At 40.7% G+C, this 20,931-nt stretch overlaps 1 protein-coding gene across 1 annotated transcript in view; it reads right to left on the reverse strand.

Annotated features, from left to right (window-relative positions):
* The window catches only part of LOC137145860 (unconventional myosin-XVI-like), a 212,019-nt gene that overhangs the window by 136,748 nt on the left and 54,340 nt on the right, over positions 1-20,931 (reverse strand). The window contains exons 3-4 of the mRNA XM_067536802.1: positions 11,739-11,809; positions 6,362-6,505 (exon numbers count right to left, since the gene is read on the reverse strand). Coding sequence (XP_067392903.1) covers positions 6,362-6,505; positions 11,739-11,809 — 215 coding nt within the window. The remainder of the gene's footprint in view (positions 1-6,361; positions 6,506-11,738; positions 11,810-20,931) is intronic.

The raw sequence follows: 20,931 nt of genomic DNA on the forward strand, positions 1-20,931 counted from the left end.
AGTTGAGACTCTGTGCAGATAGGATTTTCATGCACACCCAATTACCTAAAGGTCTGCACTTTCTACCTGCAGAACTTTGGGAGCCCCCCCCCATCTCCACATTGTCTGACCTAGTCCCAGAATAGGTCAGCCTGGTGCACAGTCCAGGAATTTTCTGATGAAACTTTTTTTGTTAGAAAATGCCAATTTGTCAAAACTGAAACTGCAGGAAAGGGTCAGTTTCACCAAAATATCCCAATTCAAAAAACTGGGGGGAAGGGGGGACGGAAATAGAACAGTTTTGAAATTTTGAACATCTTGTTTTGAAATTTTTGAAAAAGTTTAATTTTTTTCAGTTCTAGCCATCTTTTCATATCAAAATTTTAGTTAATTTATATTAAAAGTTAAAACAATAAAAAGGGTCAAAAATCTAAATGAAACATTTCAAAATTATAGAAATGTTTTGATTAACCCAATCCAAAAATTTGCAGATTATGAGTTCACAAAAATGTTCAAGATTTCAACGTTATCCTGGTTCAGGATAGGAAAAAAATTCAAAGTATCAAAAACTCATGGGATGAGAAAACCATTTCCTGCCCTGATCTACTTCTAGGATTTACATGGTCCACAAGGTTGTACACAGTATGTAGTGTACTAGATAGGGGGCTTGAGAAACTTAAGCAGAATGATGAAAATTGTTGGCCCTCTTTCCTTCTGTTTTCTTTTTTAGGACCCAGTTTTGAAGTCCTTACTCAGACAAGTCTCCCATTGACCTCTATTATGTTTTTGCATAAGACACAATTTCAGGATTTGGCCCACTGTAAGGAAGGATTGGGCTATTATCTTTGAATTTACCACTGGTAGATGTTCTGTACAGTGAATCTTTGAGAGAGAAAATGTTGCATCGTTTTTCTTATTAAAATAAATTAACAGAGAATTTTACAAAATAAAAGAAAGTGAAGGAATTCATGGAGGTTTTTGAAGCGTTATGTACTCTTTTAACTGTGTTGTAAATTTGTGGCATAACAGGAGCTACCTGCAGCTCACATAGACATTATCCAATCCCGCACTACACATTAGACACAGCCCATGAAACACTACGACCTCAAGGCAAAGTAATTATTAATATCAGAAGCTCACATGAAGATGATTTGGGGATGTGAAATAAAAGTTTCCCTACAATTTATATTTCCATTTTCACTTGGATGAAATGTTACTAAACATGTTATTTATGTTACAGTACAGAAACTATTGCTCATCTAACAATTTCCTCCCACAAGATTAGATTTACTATTCCCAACCCAGTAAGAAAACTAAGTGATTTATGTAGTGTGGGGCCAAATTCTGCCTTGAGGAATGCTGAGTGCATAAGAAGAGGGCAGAATTTGCCAAGGTATGTTTATTTATAATTACAGAAATACTCTTGCTATGTGGAACTATAGTACACATAGGACAGCCTCATACAGTGTAAGGTTTCAGAAGACGTTCAAAACCTTTTGAAAAGCAAGGTGTGCAATAAATAGGGATCAAAGAACACAGATGGTGTGGGATGCAAAATAACTTTGGTGATAGCCTGGGATTGAAATAACAGGGTTGTATTCTATTGCAGTTCTAGGCAAAATCCTAGGGTGCAGGGGTGAGATTTTCAAAACTGCTGAGCACTGCCATAACTCTGCTTCCTCTGAAGTCATTAGGAGTATACAAAACTGAGCATTTTGGAAAACCCCACCCCGGGAGCAATGGCAGACTTGAATAAGGACAATATTGCCCTGCTTCAAAAAGACATTATTTTCTCTAATGAAATAGATTGAGAATAGGAAAATTTTAGAATTTTTTTATCCCATTTCATAACAGAATAGATGCTCTTGATCGTTTGTGTCTCAGATTTCCTTACCTATACTGAAAATTAGTTATAAAGAAAAGAAAATACATATCTATTATTCGTATGGCAGTCCAATGTGCTCACAATGTCCTAGGCCATGAGACCAACACAACAGGTTATGGAGAAAGGGTGAACATTAGATACAAACAAAGTTTGGTTTTGTGTTAATAAATGATTGAAGATCATGAATCACCTCAGTGCTTCTGCAGCATGAGCATCTCATTTTTAACCAATGTATTGGTCTTCTCAAACTCTAAAGGATGCTCAGTCCTCAAGGAGGTATATACAATAAACAGTACTATTATACACCAGTTAAGGTGGAGTGAACTTGGTCCAAAAAGGTGCAAATGCCATCTGCCAGAGATTTCTCAGTATTTGGCAAATACTCAGTGACAATGTTTATAGTGACTAACTCCCACTCTATCATATCTGGCAGCTGTGATTTAAAAACATAATAATATTGTCAAAACAGCATACATAATACACGTTGCACTTAATGGGACCAATCACAAACAGATGTCATTGATAACTTGAGGAAAACAGCAATCATAAATGAATTCAGAAATGACAAAAGGCTAAGACTCACCAAGATTGTACGAAATAAAATGGTGAGATCCAGATCAGTGAGAGGCAACACTGGTGTGTTGGTGAAAGCAACTGGAAGGAGTAACAGCAGTTATTTCAGCTCCCTAATTAGGGGAGTGTGCCCACTTTTATCACTCAGGATTGATTGGATCCCCTGCTAGTTCTGGAAGCTCAGGTAGTAGGCGAGGAGTGCATTATTCCCTCTGAGCCTTGAAAGAATATTACAATAATTTTGTTTGGATGCAGTTCACTTTGTTTAGATTACAGTTATTCATACTGCTGTCACCTGAAGACATGATTACTATCATACTCTGTATTAGGAGTGTGTCAGAAGACCAATGTAAGTTTCAGCAGCCTACTTACTTCGACATGCTGTTCTCATAGAATGTATTATATCTGTACATCATAATCTGCATTTTTTCCAAATCTAAATCAATATGCTGACTTTGACCTATAAAGTTCTAAATATAATAGGTCATGGTTATATAAGAAACTACCTTCTTCCTCCTCAGAAGGCACCATAGCAGTTGAGATCAGAAGAGTCACTCAAACTAATGTACCATAATTTAAATGGCAGGGTCTGATGGCAGGGTATTTTCATTGAGAGTCTCCCAGCACTCAAGAACTCTTTCCACCTTGGCCTGACAGATCCAACTCATCTGTCCTCCTGGCTTTCAAGAAGGGCGCTGATCTGAGGAAGCAGGTGAACTAAAGGGGAGTTAATGGGTTAGTTTACTATTGGTTATTCTCTATGTTAAAACAGTGATATTCTTTGTAGAGCGTTTCTGGTAGTGTGGGGCATGTCCCCCAGATGGCATCATGAAACTAATTAGGTACAGAAACAGATCTCTTAATTGTTCTTCAGCGTATCAGATTTGAGTTAAGAATGCTAAGACATTTTTCAAAATTGCCTCAAGAGTAACTGATAGAGAGATGCTGCCTGAGTTTGCAGAGAGTCTGCAACAATAGGTGTAAACTATCCAATATATTTCAGTAGGTTCTAACTCAGATGCTGATGTCAGTTATTTAAAAGTCAACACTGTTAACTATTTCACTGCTTATCAATGCATATATGACAGGAGAGGCAATATATTATGAAAATCTACATCAGCATTTCCAAAGGATGGGTGAGAGTGTGAGAGATTAGCCAGTGGGATCAAAAAACATGTGAATTAGGATGGGTACACACATGTAGGGCTATAGGGTGGGCATTACTGGTTTCATTTTTCTTAAGTGAGAATCAGCTTTCAACAGTTTGTGAAACTCTTCTCTAGAGTAAGTTTTGTAGTGATATTTATACTAGGCATAGCCTAGAGCAAGGAATAAGTGCATTTCAAAAGGGTCTAAATAAACATTCCTGTTATATAAAATTAACGATTTTGTGCCAACGAACTGATAGAGTAACAAATCTTAGACCCATAGAACTCAATAGGAGCTGACATCTGTCTTCATTGGGGCCTGGAATTGGCCATTAAAACAGTACTTTTTTCTTGCTGAGTGTAAGCGTTTCTGGTTCCGCGGGAGGCCACAGCGGCTTCCTACAAACAGGGAATAGCTCGCGTTTGGCGAGTGAGTAATCCTACTAGTCCGCCCTTAGGCAGGGTGAGCAGCAGTTACTCGCTCCGGCCCCCGGTCAGGGCGGGCGAGCCAAGAGTCAGTGGCTCCAACCCCTAGGCGGGGTGAGCAGGCAGATCGCTCAGGCCCTCAGGCAGGGCGAGCGAACCAGGAGTCAGTTGCTCCAACCCTTAGGCAGGGTGAGCAGAGGCAGATCGCTCAGGCCCTCAGGCAGGGCGAGCGAACCAGGAGTCAGTTGCTCCAACCCTTAGGCAGGGTGAGCAGAGGCAGATCGCTCAGGCCCTCCGGCAGGGTGAGCGAACAAGGAGTCAGTTGCTCCAACCCTTAGGCAGGGTGAGCAAAGGCAGATCGCTCAGGCCCTCAGGCAGGGTGAGCGAACAAGGAGTCAGTTGCTCCAACCCTTAGGCAGGGTGAGCAAAGGCAGATCGCTCAGGCCCTCAGGCAGGGTGAGCGAACAAGGAGTCAGTTGCTCCAACCCTTAGGCAGGGTGAGCAGAGGAGGCAACAGCTTCAGGCGGGGTCAGGAGAGCAATTCTCCTGGGGTGGCCAGGGAACGGGGGAAGGGGAGGGGGACGCAGGCCCACCCGTCTCCACTGCGTCCCAGCCCAGGGCCCTAGCAGTGGCAGAAGCGGCTGCCACTGTGCCGGCGGGGCTCCCGCCGCAACACACCGGCTATGATGCAGCTCCAGCCACAGGCCGTGGCTGTCCCTGGGCTACTTCCTCCCCACTGCCCCTAGTACCTGCTTCCTCCGTGGCACGGGGATAGTCCACCTGGTCTAATGCCGTCAGTCCTTCCTCGTCAATGGGGGGTAAGGCCGGAAGCTCCTCTTCCGGGGGCAACTCCTCCAGGTCGTTGGAGGTGGGGACTGGCTCGGCCTCGGGCAGCTCCTCCAAATCCTGTCCCACTGCAGGGAGGGGCTCGGCGGCCGGCAGCTCCTCCAAATCCGGCCCAGCCTCCGGGGGTGCTCGCCACTCGGACTGCTCGGGGGTTTCAGCCCAGCCCGGCGTCCCGAGCACGGCCCCGGGCTCGGGGTGGGGGTAACTCGGCCCAGTCGTCCTGGCCGGGTTGCCTTGTCCAGCTCCTTGAGGGCCCAATCCAATCCCCGGGCCCAGGTGGGGCCGGGGTTCGCCGTCGGCAGCTAGGCTCCGGCCTAGGCCTCTGCTGGCGGGGCAGCACGTCTGCCTCTGGCAACAGTCTGGGGCTTACTGAGCTCAGGAACCGGGCTTTTGTACTTCCCCTTCCTGTTGGGGCTCCGCCCGGGGCTGCCAATTGGCCTGGCCGGGTGGCCCTATCACGGCCCGGGTCCCCTGTTGCCGGGCAGACTCCAGGGCAGGGTGTGGGTTGGACCAATCAGGGCTCTCGGGCCCTTCCCCAGGCTCTGGTTCCGTGGGAGGCCACAGCGGCTTCCTACACTGAGGTTTATAATAACTTGGAAGCTGAAAACTAAATATGTTGCCTTGCTAAAATTTTCCTCCCCTCCTTCACTGCCTGTAAACATGGGGTGGCCATTATAGGGATAATGATGAATGCAGGGGTGCTTGCAGTGACATGTTAGATAAAACAGAATTAAATCATTTACGCTAGGAAAAATATGGAGAGAAATCATAAATAGATATAAGCAAGTAAAAAAAGTTAGGTCACACTTTGGGAAATATCGACTTTGTCCCTTTAAACTACACTGTAAAATAAACAGGGACCAATATCCACACAAAACCATGTGCCAAGATTAAAGCTTGGGCCCTTAGAAATAGAAAAGGCTTAAACAAGAATAAAGTGTTCTTCTATCATAGACGGAATGTAGTATCTGTTATACTTACTATACATAACATTCTTTCTTTCACAGATTCAAAGTTGGCTAGATCAATCTTAAATTTCTCTTACTTTCATCAGATTCACAGATATTTCTTCATGAATACTGAGTGTAACTGAATACCAAGAATACTTCTTGCTTTTAAGAAATAATTTTGATAGGACTGTCTGCCAACTTGGCCTTTAGCAGCAAGCAACGGGGAGAAGGGAAAGGAAATCATCTGACTGTCCCATTTGGGATTGACCTATTATCTTGATACATCATCTCCTAATAAAAAAAAATCAACAACTTGACATGACATTTACACTGTAGTCACTTCACAGTCCTGAAACATTTCTTACCATAGAGACTCTAAACATCCTGGACTAAGGAAAAAAATAATAAAGAAAACCATGACATACGGATATATACTTTTCACTGATCTGATTAGTTATGTTCTATTTTGCATTCGCATACCCATTTCAGAGCTCATGTTTTTGCATACTATGTCTCATTTTCAAGAACACAATGCACTGAATTGTTTTACTTACCAATAACAGTAACAGGACAATATCAGGATTATCACATGCACAGGCTACATGCACTGATGTCCAAAAATCCTCATCCTGATGATTTACATTGACTCCTCTGTCAATTAGAATTTCTGCAGCAAAGGTGTTATCGTAACGAGCACACTGGAAGAGAGAAGCAAAGGTTAGATAGAGGGCTTAGCTCAAGGTACAATTGAATTCATCAACATACTTTTTCCAGTTTGTGGGTTTTCTCTACCTAATATAGAAATTGATCAGATAATGTATTGAAGGTTAAGCTTCTATTTCTGCAGGAGGCTGACGGATCTGTGACATGCAGGGGTACACACTCTCTGTGTAGGATCCTATTGCCCATGGAATCGAACTACACCAAATTTGCTGAGGGCAGGACCTTCCACAACCATAGAGGGAGCAGGATTTACTCTTGATTAAATTACATCATTACAAACCAGGCCTCTGATCTTTCTTAAGAATTTTCACATGGAACAAATTACAGCTGGGACTGCACAGCTCCAGGCATTAATTATGGGTTACAAAGCCTTTTGGCTCTACTTCATCACGGTTTGAAAACAGCCCAGATGTGTAGTGACAAAAATAAAATAATTGCTGCTCTCTGATGTTTGTTCAATGGCCTTTGTGAAATGAATTGGCAATCTTAGTCCCCTTCACACAGCAAAAGTTACCGATCGTAATTAGCTTCCTCATTAGACAGAGTGGTTGACTGACTGGGAATGCCAAAGAAACAATTCCGTGCCTTCCAAATAAGTGGACACTCCAGTTGGTAATTTGAAAAAAAAACACAGGGACTGAATTGTCGTCAATGGGAGTCAGGTCAAAACTTAGTGCTTCTGAAAGTCCCACCCTCTACTGCAGCTTTAAAGCACATATGTATGGCCGTCTGGAGAAATCTGAATAGTGCTTTTAATTCAGCTTTTAATTCAGCACCTTCCACAACCTTTTTGAAATAGTGGGGAGAAGACATGGAGAAAGAAGAAAAAACAAATCAGTTTTATATTTTGAGTCATTTTTGAATGACCTTTTATGGTAAATATATTTATAGTTCACTTCTTGAGTGAGCAGATTTCTCATGCTCATGGCAAAGAATTCACAATGATCATCCTTTTCCCCTGAATATAGCAGATTATAGCCTGTTAAATTTTTAAAAACTGCAATGTAAAGGATCTGAGTGAGCAATTTTTAAAAAATAAACGCCAAATTACTATTTTAAAAAAATCTTGAAATAAGGATAGCTGCTCTATTTGTAGCATGACTGCTCCCTCGATGTATTTGAACTGTGTTTAACCAAGGGTCAAATCTGGGTCACACTAAAGTCAATGTGCATTTTGTCATTGTCTCCAATGGGATCAGGATTTGGCTGAAAATGAATTAACACTCACTAAACCAAGTCAGTAGCTTACATCCTCTGCAGTATATCATATTTCTCACTGCATGAAGTTTTCACTTCTCTTGGAATTGTGTGTTAACTTAGGTAGAGAGAGGTCCCAGTGGAGACCTACTGAATGTAATGGGGTATGACACATTCAGCTAAAAAACCTAAGAGAGTTCACTTGAAAACTGCAGTTAAAAAATGAGCGTTCCAGTTGCCACAAAGAGTATCTTAAAATCCTTAGAGAAGGTTCTTTTTTGGTTTTAAAATGTGAGTGGGACAGCTCACTTAGAAGCCACACTGTCTTTGAGCTGTTGACTCGAACCAAGAGTTTCAGGTATGATTAGCAATTTGAGATACTCAGTTTTTTGGGTGCCCAACTCAACACACATTAAAAGTGTGTCATTTTCAGAGGGCAGTTTCTCAGCAGTTTACAAATGTCATGCCCCTTTAAGATGACTCAGGTTGGAAACTCCAAAACACTCATCGCTTTCGAAAATCTTGGCCTAGAGCTTTTGTTGGTGGCTCCTAAATCACACAGGGGGTGAGTAGGGAAAACAACAGTATTACAAGGCTAGAAAAGAGAATGAATTTTTTTCTTGTCCTTTTTATTCTGGCCTTCTGAGAGATAGAATGCAAGAACAACCTGTATGAATGGTGTGAAGACGGGCAGCACTCGCTTTGTATCCATGCTGTCCATGGACCAATAAACAGCATACAGGAATGGCTAAAAATTGTAGAAGTATGTTGGGAAGGGAGTTTGAATTCCATACACAGAGTCAGAGTCTTGAGTCTAATAGGGTTACACTGTACCTGTAATATGTCCACGTGATAATGCTGCTGTGCAAGTTTGCATTGTCAACTGAATAAATTCCAGTCAAACAAATGACAGTGGCACTGGAACATTCAACAGATGGAAAAAAAGGCAGCTGAACTAAGAAAGTGTCTCGGAATAACAGAATGATATATAGTACAGAAAAAAACAATGCTCAGCAATTTATAACTGTAAAATGGGAAACATATGTTTCCCTAAACCAAAGTGAAATAATAGTATACTTTTAGGGGGCCAAATTCTGCTTTCTGTAATACTCATGAAGCCATATTGAATTCATCAGGGTTACATTCGTTTAACAAAGTTGAGCCCAAGCATCTAAAATTAGCCTATTTTAGAACTAAGCCTAACAGCCAACAGCTATGGTAGATGATCTGGATTTACTCACAGCCTTCAAGAAAAAGGGAACTTGAAGCTTGGATACCAATGGTGACATTCCTGACCCCCCTGAAGTCAATGGAAATTTTGCAACTGACTTTAAAGAAGGCAAGATCTTTTTCCCTAGAAAGAAGTACTGTACCATATTTACTGAACTCTCTTGATTTACTACAGAGATTACAAATTAACTTTGGGAAACCTTGTAATTTTTCAGTAATCTTTTTCTTATACTGAAAATGATGTTTTTGGAAACGTCTGTCACACCAACCTGCGACACAGCAAGATGCACGTTGGCTGAAATTTTGGCTAACACTTCATGGAGCTCACATTTGAAAATTGCAAACATTAAGGAGTAATATTGTCTGTCTACACTCATATCTCCCCCTTAAAACACTCTTCTTCTGTAAGGCCTTACAGTGATAACCTATCATTTATTCAGAATACTCCTAAAAAACAAAGCCAAAGCTTTAAGTTGTCCCTTTGTCCTGCACATCAAGTTTGGACTGTGCCATTTGTGTATAACAAAGGGGTAGATCACACTTTCTTACTCCCAGAAGTAGAACCACTCCTTATAAAGGGATAATTTGCACATGCAGGATTTGGCCCATAAACTGTGAACTTTGTGAGGGGCACACAGAGGCATGCCTTCCTCTATGTCAACAAAGCAAATATTGTCAACACTCAAATAAATACAAAAATATTTTCAAATCCAGCATAAATTTGAAACGTTTAATGCCACTTTGGTTTTGCAGAGCTCCCTGAAGCAGAAATATCATACGAAGATGGTTTGTTGTAGCACAAGTCACCTTCAGTCCCTGCTCCACCAAAGGTCCTGCTTCCTGCTGGCACCAAAGTGAATGGTGCTGGCCAGGGAACAAAGGGGTGTGGGCTGTATAAGTAACCGTTGTCACCACTAGACCTGGTTGGAAATTATCTGTCAAAATGTGTTTTTGACAGAAAATGTAGTTTCCACAAAAATCAAATTTTTCTGTGGGAAAATTTCAATTTTACTGAAATTTTTCAAATTTCTGTTGGGAAAATCTGAACAAACTATTTTGTTTTGGGTTGGTTCATTTGGAATATTTCAATTTCTTGAGCTGACCCAAAATGTTTTGAGTCAATTCATCATTAAGCTGCATTTCCTATTGTGGCTAATGGCCTCATGGCCATTGTAATTAAGGCCTCCATTTTCTCTTATGGGTTGGGCTGCCTAGTCACACCACATTTGCCATGGTTCACTGCAGATCCCCCTATGACTAAGCTGGGTGGTGCACCATTGGAGACACATGGCTGTGGAAGCATCATAGGAGACATAGTCCTGCCAGGGAGCCTGGCTCACTGAAGAGGATGAGGAGGATGTCAGATTCCCAAACTACAACTCCCATGAGGCAATGCATCCCAATAGGAAAACACAGGTTCATGTTGAACTGATTCCAAATGAAATATTTCACTGTTTCCACATTGAATTTTTTCTGAATATTCCATTCCTTGAAACATTTTGACAAATTCAACTTTTTACGCAGGGTTGGGACAAAAACAAAAGTTGCAATAATGGAATTGTGCACTAGACACAAATTCTGATTTTCACTTAGCTGTAAGCATCAGGACTCTGTAGAGTCAGAGATACAACCTATAGCTGCATCCCAGAAACAGAACCCCCATGGAGTTTAAAGGCAACTGCATATGCAGGGATGAATCAAGTCTATTCTGCAAAATAGAAGAAGATGAATACAATTTATTTTGGTATTGGAGACACTAGTTATTAACTTCCTTGTCTGAATATAAATGGGTAGGAGCAGTAGTCATGGGATTGCTTCCATTGGATTTATTTTGATTGCTTGCACTAGAACTGTGTGATTAAACTCTGATTTTCAATTAAATTACCCTTAACGTAGGTGCATGGGTTTTGCTGGCTTTTTTAAACACACTAGAAAACCAGGTCTGACTTACACGAACAGTTCACTAATGTTTGTGAACCTTCTGAAAGAATCTGGGCATATTAATAGGTTTGTATCCAAAGCAGGCAAAACTGGGTATACTTTCCTGAGCATTTGGGACATTTGACCCAATCCTTAAAGCAAAACACAGGTGCCCTGAAAACACATGAGTCAAAATTGAAAACATGGTATGTATGATGGGGCCCAGCAAAGTAAAACAACAGAGTTCTTACAACTCTGCTGTGGGTCCCCAATTGCCATCTTGAACTTCACAGTAATGACAAGTGACACAACACCAGTATATTTGCTGTATTTCTCTCTCTCACTTAGTTACAAGGTACACACAAGCCTGCTCCATTTCCCTTTTGTCACTTAATCGGATATACAAACAACTATAGTGACCTAAATGCAGATACTGTATTAGATTTCATTTGTAAGAGATCAACACTGAAAAAAATCAAAAGGAAGGAATGACATCAGTTAAACTGAAGGTTTCATTGTCTTTTTTCTAGTAAGTGAAGGTCTTTGAAACATTACATTTCTCCATCTTGGGAAGCAGGCAATTTTTCCTTTGCTCTTACTGTGAAGGTAATTTAAAAATAAAACATCTCACCGGATTTTGCTAGTAACTGTCCTTACTACATGATGCATCCCTACATAAGCCTTTTGAATGCAACCATGTATTTCACGTGCACAGCTGGATGCATATATAATCACCATGGAGCTCAGTGTAGATAAAAAATTATTGCTATGCCTTTCTTGTTGTTAATATGCCCAATATGCTACTCAGAATCCTGCCATATTTATCCACTGTCACTAACACTAATCTTCAATCACTCTTACCAGATGGAGCAAGGAGCCTCCTGAGGAAATAAGAGTGTGAGGGTCCGCACCATCCTTTAGTAGTCGTAGCACTGAAATATCAAAGAAAAGAGAAGGAGAAAGAATTAATGCAGCAATGCATCCAGTCCTAAGCTCTTAATAGCCTGATTTTTCATCATCTTCATTAACAGATTTAATAATATATGCAAACCTCTGAGATAATATTTGTAAAACTAACGTATCAGCATTTCCTGTCTCATTAATTTTAATGGCTAGATCTGGCAGGTCAGGACCTTCGATAACGATGCTAACTATGAGCAATAGCAAGGACTTCTCTAGAGTACAGTTGTATATCTGTAGTTCTGAACATGGGATATTCCGTAACAAGGTCAAAGTCACCTGATTAGACGATGTACAGAACACAGCTAACCGATTTTATTGTATTTTGCAGAGTTCCCAGGAGACCTAGAGGCTTTTTCACTAAATGACTGAGACTGGTGTTCATAACTTATATTGCCTGAAATTAATCTTCATGCCACAGCTAAGAGAAGTGCACTCCATTCAACCTTTACAGCGCATTGTCTGAACACTGACATAGCATAATTCCTGAAAAGATATTTGGGGCCACATTCTGCTCAGTTACATGTGACAAACTCCTTTGAAATGAACACAGGCATTTAACTGAGAGCAGAAGATAGACCTGCATATTGGTGCTTGGTCAGGTATGATAACTCTTTATTCTTTTTCTTTGGTCTCTACGGCTTTTATAACCTTTTCACTTGGAATTCAGGAATTGACTAACTCACTCTATCAGTGTTCATTCCTGGGCAGAACTGAATAATGAAAAGGCCAGACATTATCAGGGGAATTCACCCCTGCACTGCAAACCCTCTGCACTAACTAACTGGCATAAAAAGTCCACAATGCCCTCAGACCTGGGAAACACCCCCAGCACAGAGGCCCTCTATAGAAGCACAGCTGGTTCCACAGCCTCATCAGGAGGCCAGGGTGCAGGAGAAGTTCTATGGGTATGATGGGGCCTCAATTCTGTGCCACTCCAATGGCTCGTAGTAGAGGAGCACACAAGTTAAGATGGCTCTTAGGGCTCTCAGCCCCTGAACAGGGAAGTTGCAAACCTTTCCCCCCTCTTGCTCTGCATTAGTACAAGTGCCTTAATCAATATAATAATTGTGAATTGCATAGAAATATTAAAAGCCATCACTGAAAGAGGCTGTCACAGTTCAGGGCAACTGCATCTGTATTCTCTCTCTTTGTGGTCCAGTAAGGACATCCACTCTAGGCTCCCAGTTCCCCAGCAGATACCTCTTTTGGGTGGAAACCTTCATCTCTCTCTGACTGGGGTTTTTCCAGACTGCACAGGCCCTTCCTAAACTGTGTTATTCCCAGCAAGCCAAACTGCCTAACCAGGCCAAGGTCTGTGCACTGCTAACTCTTTAAAGGTTATGAATAATATGATTGTCAGCTGTTATGAGTTACCAGACAGAACTTTCTAAGCAAGCACATTTATTCTTAAGGTGAAAGCAACACAAAGAAAACATATTTAAAAAAAATAAAAGCGCCTACACACAAGCTAAATAGTTTAACAGAGGTCACCTCAACTCCAACTACTCCGATTCCTGGATTCTAGGGAAGGGTTGGAAGGACTGATACCCTTAGACAGAAGGTCCTGTCCATTTGCTGGATCAGAAAGAAGGCTCTTTGTCAGTTTAAAGTCAGTTGCCACCTCAGTCACAGAGTCAAGATTTGAACTCATGGTGTCCTGGTTCAGTGTACTTTCCACAAGGCAAGAGATGTTGATACAGGTAGGTAAGCAAGGCCAGGGAGCATGCCAAGTGCATTGGAGCATTCACAAAACTAACAGGCCAGTGATGGACCTGTTCTACAGCACAAGGGCATAGGATGTTTTTCCAGTGGTTTATAACTTGGCCTGATCTTAGTGGATTTCCATGGGACACCTATGCCTCAGCATTCACAATTGGTAATTTGAAGTTCCTGCTACAAACCACAGAAGCACTAGAGGTACTCAAAAATTGTCAGATGTTTTTTGTTTGGTTGGTAGATTTTCTTAAACATTAGCAGTTTTCACTAGCTTTGTTTTCTGAAATGGCTGACCCATTCTTGATCAAATTTTCCAGAAAAAAAAAATCTGAGACAAACATCAAACAGAAAATTTCAGCTAAAACAGTTAAGTTCAATAACTTTATAACGAAAACAGGGGTTATAGTGGGAAGGGACAGGCAACCTTAAATATAAGAGCTGCTACATGCTCCACCTATAATCACACATAGAGGTATATATTTTGGAAGAATCCAAAAATAACAATTACAACAATAAATTCAGCTCCATATTTCATTTCAGGCACTGAAAATCAACAGACAATCTAAACCCTTATATAAATTCACACCTGAAGAATAACCCCATGATACTTCATCATTTGCTCTTTTATTTGTTTTTGCTCCATTTAATTTACATAATTGCAAAAGGGCTTTGCTTTTTGGCAAACATGATTTTGTAAGCTAAATAGTCAGACCCTATTATTATTCTTGGCACTGCCACTGAATTGGGAATCAGAACACTGAATAATACGGATTAAATGGACTGTGTTACAATTGCCAGGCAAAATGGAGACTATAAGGGGAGCATATTTATACTTGCCATAAACTTGGCAAAAGTAGACGAATGAAGGGAAAAAACCCACACACTATTTCTTCCTCCTCTCATTTATAGAAGCCAGTGATTAAAGATACTGTTCCTCTCCCTCAGAAAAATCCCATTATGGGCTAAAGCTAAACACCTGGACTTCTTGTCCCTACCACTGCTAATGAACATTACAGAGTGTCCTCAAAGCGGGATAGGGGCATGCTGTTCCCCTTAGGTTACAGCTGCTAGAGTACTGGACTCCCCAACACACACACACACACACACACTTTGTATAGCTTGTTCAGAAACCTTGCAATAGCTACACCACCAAAACCTCCTGGCACCCTCCCCACTCCTATGCTCTGCACAGTTTCTTCCTTCACCTCTTCAGTCTCTAAGCCATCTAACAGCTGCCCTTATATTGCAATTTCTATCAGAGGAACTTTACAAATATGAATGGAAACCGACTACAGGCCTTGGATATAGGTATAATCCTCATTTCCAAATGAGGAGTGTGAGGTACATGGTCCTTACAAATAGGATGTTCAAAAAGTGCTCACTGTTGGCTTAGCTCTGCTCTCATTGACATCAAGGGGAGTTTTACCTCTGACTTCAAAGGGAGCCGAACTAGGCCAGAGCCAAACACTTTTTGGAAATCACATTGTGACTCTGGCAGACCAGATGGCAGCTCATGCCAAGGCCCAGAGCTTCACCGCACCCTGACAAATGCATAGCTGAAAACCAATCTAGCTCACTGGTGGGTCAGCATAGTTAAAATAGATATCAGTGTGAGGAGAGAGATATTAGTGTGAGAAGACTTTATGGAACGCATGTAGGACGCTGCATGTACTCATAACATCCGTATCCATGGTATAAAGTTATATTGAGTGTTTCCATTGCAAACCTCTGTAACTGTGTAACTCATCAAACAGGAAAAGAAGCACTAATTAAGGAAAAGTACTCGTCTTGCACACAAGATAGCCCACTGAAGGCAAACGAGGCTCTGTGTAGCATCGAAGGCCAGAGAGCTTGTTGACCGCATTCCTAACTCCCTCCAGGAAGAGGAGGCCTATGCATGAGCTCATGCTGTCAGCTTGCATTCGGAGTTGAGGGGGGATAAAAATCAATGACAAGGAGAAACTGGGTGTCTGTACACTGTGTGGACTCTAACAGACAAAGATTCCTAGTCATAAGCAAGAGATCCCCCTGCTGCTTGGCGTGGGTTAGCCCTAAAGAACATATAGAGCTGCTTATTATAGAAACATTTATTATCTTTTTAAATCTAAGATTAACTCATTTGTGTGTGTATGTTTCCTGCTTTTACCTTGTAAATAACTCTCATTTCTTTTCTTAGTTAATAAACCTGTAATTTATTGCAGGATTGACTAAAGATGTTGTTTTTGGTGTGAGATCTGAGTACAAATGACCTAGGGTAAGTGACTGGTCCTTCAGGACTAAAGTAAACTGAATATTGCTGTGATTTTTGGTGTAAAGTGACCATTTATCACATAGTCCAGCTTGCCTGGGTGGGAAGATAGACTGGAATATCCAAGGGGACTGTCTGTGAGTCCATGGTAAGGCTGTTACAGTGCTTTAGGAGTTCGGATTTGTTACTGGGTTGGTGAAATCTAATTATAGAACATAGAACTAGTTTGCGGTTTCTGTCCTGCTTTTTGACTGTCTGCCCTGTGGTTGGCACTCATGGTCGGGAGTTTCTCCAGACAGCGAGACGCACACGCTAAGTGATTATTCCAATATTACACATGAAGTATGTCACAGAGGCTGAAAGAGTATCCAAGTGACAAACCATCACTGTGTTTCCTTATTATTTGAAGTAAATCTGGGTTCTCAAGGCTCTCCCCATCCCTCATGACAAGCTCTAGCAGCCCAAGCAATTAAGTGTGTGGAAAAATCGAGTGAAACAAGGTAATGACTTCTCAGCTCAATTTATCAATGACTTATTGCTGAAGGCAAAAATGGCAGCCTTTTCTAACACGTGATTCTCATTCCTGGCAGTGAGTCAAAATACAGAAGCAGTTTGAAACATCTGTGATTTTTGTGACCACAAAGTGAGTTGAATTCTCTTCAGAGATAATGACAATGGCTGTCATTGCTTTTTCAGTAGAAACCAACTTCAGAGATTATTCCACAAACAACATATACCTCTGTTGCAAACATAAACCCAGTATAAAAATATACATTAAGCAGACCATGTTCATAAATATATGGATGATTAATGTACAAAAATGAGATTAGATGGATAAAAACTTGAAGTAATTTTCTTCATCTTGCTTTCTTTTTCTTCATTATTGCTCTGTAGATTCAGCAGTACTACAGGGATTTCACATCACAAAGACTGTGAGGGCACTAGATGTGAATTCTCATGTAGTTTAGGTCAATGTTCTTTGTCCCACAACACACAAAAGCAACTTACAAGCCTTTACTTTTCTTGAAAAGGCAACAGGACTTACCTCACCGTAAAGGAGAATAAAAATCCCAATGCAGTTCAATTCAACCCTATTAGACCATTCGACAGTGACATTTTACCTTATATATCAGTAGAATTTAGTGTTTTGACAGGAAATATTGAAAAGTGAATTTTAACAAGTAGCTCTAACAAGAAAATGTTCATAGATAAAAGTATTCCCAAGTACCATAGGAACCAATATCCCAAAATACTAAATTTCATGTGGATTTACATTAAAGTGTCTTATTTTTAAAAATGGAAATTTTCACAAGAACTAGTCTGAAAACTTTATACACACACACACACACACACACACACACACACACACACACACACACACACACACAGAAAGAAAAGGCCATTAATTAGAGAGGGGTAGTACACAAATCCTGACACTTTGTTATGCAGGAATACGTGGTACACGATGCCAACCTTACTGATCATCATGACGGAAATCCTATTGAAACTACTGGGGATATTACTTGACTAAGGATGAAATGAACAGACCCTAAAACAAGAAGTTGAAAGTCACCTGAAAAGAAATATATAGATACATATATAGTCAACCAAACATATTTGAACCACAATCAAGATTTTATAAGAATTTTAAATTAAAACTGAGGTTGTTTCTTATTTGTCCAAAGAAGTCCATCCAGACCTCCTATAGATGTAATTAAGCTATGGTGCACTGTATTATTAAAATACACTAAACATATGAATCCATAACCACTATTATCATGTCCTATCCATACCCCTACCACTACCCCTCACTTCTGCCCACTTCCACCTCTGCTTCTATCCATACCTCCCCACGCTGCTCCCTGACCCCATGTCTCCTAGCTCTGGCCCTTCTCCCCTTCTGTTTCTATCCACTCCCCCTCCACTGGCTCTGTGCCCCCTCCCTTTTTGTGCCTAACCCCTCCCCCCCATACACACATTCCTCATTCTTTGTATTTGCTGTTTCTTCCTTCTCCTCCACACTGGCTGGATACCAGCCAGGGCATCAATGAGATCACGAGAGAGAGTCTCCCTGCTCTCTGTTTTGGTGCCTTATCCTGTACAAGAAAGTCCTGCTCAGCCCCTGGAGCATGCTCAGTGCAGATGGTACCTTTGAGAATTTAGCTGCCAAACAAACAAGTCTCAGCTAAGGATGTCTGAACTGAAATTTTTCATTTAGTTTATAACTGAGACAAATTTGGGTGGATTTTCATGAGAACAACAAAAGGCCCAACCCTGACACCAAGATGGACCCCCCCACACACCCTCCGTTTGCTAAATTTCAAGTCTCTGCTCCAAAGCATAAAGGATGGTGCTGGAGCTTTTCAATGACAAGATTGCTGTTTTTTTTAACATGGGCAAAACAATATATTTTCCCCTGATCTCATTCTTGGAAATGGCTGAAGCACTGTAGTTGAAACTTAAAAAAACAAAACAAAAAAACAAAAAAACAGTTTGAGACAGACACCTGTCATGGAAAATTTCAACCTGAAAGATTTGAAGTCTGGCACAGTTATAAGGAAATGAAAGCAGAGTCTTTTAATGAAAAGTGTTAGCCATCCTTAACTATAGGTGGCGTTCTCAGCTGTAATATGAACCACCAATCGTTATTTGTGAGACAATCCTGTGTAGAATCCTTTAAACATGTGGTAGGACTGAAGACTACTGTTTTAGCTAGGTGAAACCTCATTGAAGATTGTGGGTATAACCACCACCTTTTATTTAAGGTCATTATAAGAAGCCATTAAACTCCTCGATGGCAACAGGTAGTTGAAAATACAAGCACTGCCCAAAACAAAGACATCTGCAATACAGCCATGTGGGCAGAGGGGTTTTGCTGGGTATTGTTTTACTAGAGCTATGTGTGCCTGTATGTGTGACAGAAGAAGAAGAAATACTAGAGAAGCAGGGAGACAAGCAGCAGAAAGCCAAGGACAAAGCCAGAACTACCTCTGGGAACTGGGTGCTGAGAAAAAATAAGCTAAATAGTGATTAGAAATGGGTTCAGAACAGTGAGCACAGACGGGGTCTCCTGTTGCTTGATTCCTACTGTGTTCAGGGAAACAGGACTTTGTCCATTCATTGTAAATCAACAGGATTGCATGAAAGAAATTCCTGATTCCATCTCAATTACTATTGCTGACTGAAACAATTCCCTCAAACCTACCTTTTGTCTAATAGCTTGGTGCAAAAAGGGGCAACCCTGCTTTTATTATTTATGGGTGGAGTTTTCTGTCATGTAAGTGAGCATAGTTCAAATGACTTCAAGGGAGTTTCTCCCAGGAGATAATCTGATTCTATGTTTATTATTTGTTTTACAGTAGTGCCTGAAGATCCCAAACAGTTTAAAACCTCATTGTGGCTGATGCTGGAGAAAGAGTACATGTTTTTTGAAAAACATTTAAATAAAATAATTTGAATTTGGGTTTCCCTATACAACACAACATGTCCATCACCTTTCAGAAAGGCAGTTGTCAATGCTGATCCAAGTTATAAAATGAATGTCCTTCAATTTCCCTTGATTACAAAGGAGCTTTCCAGAAGTGGTCAGTAGTGTCAATCTCCCATTTCCTCCCTAAGTACCTGGCTCAAAACTTAGATTTGGGTTAGGTGTTTGTTTGCTTGTTTGTTTGTTTTGTGCAGTGGAGAAACATACAGAAATAAAGGATAACAACAACAAGCTTTACAATGTCAGGAAACATTAATTTCATATGCACAATCCTACTCTTATGCATTGAGACCTCATTGTTTGAGTCCATTGGACTTTACTGATAATGTTATTGTATGGTTCTTGCCTCAGCTGATACTAATATTCTTTTTCATTGGAAAATGTAATTTTCCTAGATATAAACAATGTCTCTTTCATGTTCTGTAATAACTGCAATCCACATGTACTCATTATGGATGAAATACACTCGAGTACACAGGGTCAACCCCAATTCTAGGCACTCTTTCAGCCTCTGCAAAGAGAATTTCACTCTTTAGATATAGAGGGATATTTTGCTTGCTAACTTCAATAATACATCTTTTAAAAATACTGTAAAACACTTTCATTTTCCTGAGTATGTCATAACTACGAGGATAATTTTGGTAAAACAAGATTTCTCCTCCAAGCCTTCCAAATATCTTCAAGATCAAAAGCAATCTGTTCTTTCCTTCCATAGTGACTCATTTTCCCACATGCCTATTTAAGTTTCATTGTGATTCCTGTTAAATAATGTAACATTTGTTAATATAGGCATGTCCTCAAAACTGGCTTTAAGGACACCTGAAACGGTCACAAGAGACACCAAGGCAGAAGGAGCGCTTGAGATTATAAGGATGCTGTGGTCTCATTTTCCATAGACACTTTTCAAATTCGAAACAGCTGATTGGCAGTCTTCTTCCAACATCATTTTTTCTTCTCAATGATTAAAATAGAAACTCTGCACACAAATGTATCAAGGAGAAAGTGTCCATGTGGAACTGAAATATTCCCTTTTTCTCATGCAAATCTCTAAAATATCATATCTGATCTCTTGGACACCAGAAGGTCTGTCCAATCATATGTACATTGTAAGATCCATACGGTGTGCTGAATGTACAATAGCTATAAAGCCTTTTACGAACAATTTCTGTGGGAAAGACAACAGCCATTTTGTTGCTAGAATTGCTGCAGCCTGTACAGAGGAAACACGCACACTGTGCTTTCTAATGGAGACTTTGTTTTAACTCTTCTTGTTGTTCTCCTTAAGTTTATAGAAAGTAATTCAAACCCTCAAACCTTCTGTATAGTACACAGTTCCTTCTGGGGACCCTCAACAGTCAGAAACAACACTCTCTCATCCCCAATAGCCAAGCAAGCAGCACACACAGCCATAAGGCTTTGGCTGCCAGGCTGGTATCTTAAGAACTCACTTCCTGTGACTGTTCCACCCTCAGGCAGAATCAGTATTCTCTTTGCACTCATGCCACCTCAGCATTATTTCTGTGCCCTAGCACACCACTCCATTTTCACTTGGTACCAATGATATATAAGATGAACCTGCTATGTGCTCCGGTGCAGATGAATGCCAATTTCATACATTATTCTTAGGCTCTGAAAAGCCA

This window comes from Emydura macquarii, unplaced genomic scaffold (assembly GCF_026122565.2).
Source record: "Emydura macquarii macquarii isolate MOO-44397 ecotype Brisbane River unplaced genomic scaffold, CSIRO-AGI_Emac_v2 contig_3671, whole genome shotgun sequence".
NCBI classification, from domain to species: Eukaryota; Metazoa; Chordata; order Testudines; family Chelidae; genus Emydura; species Emydura macquarii.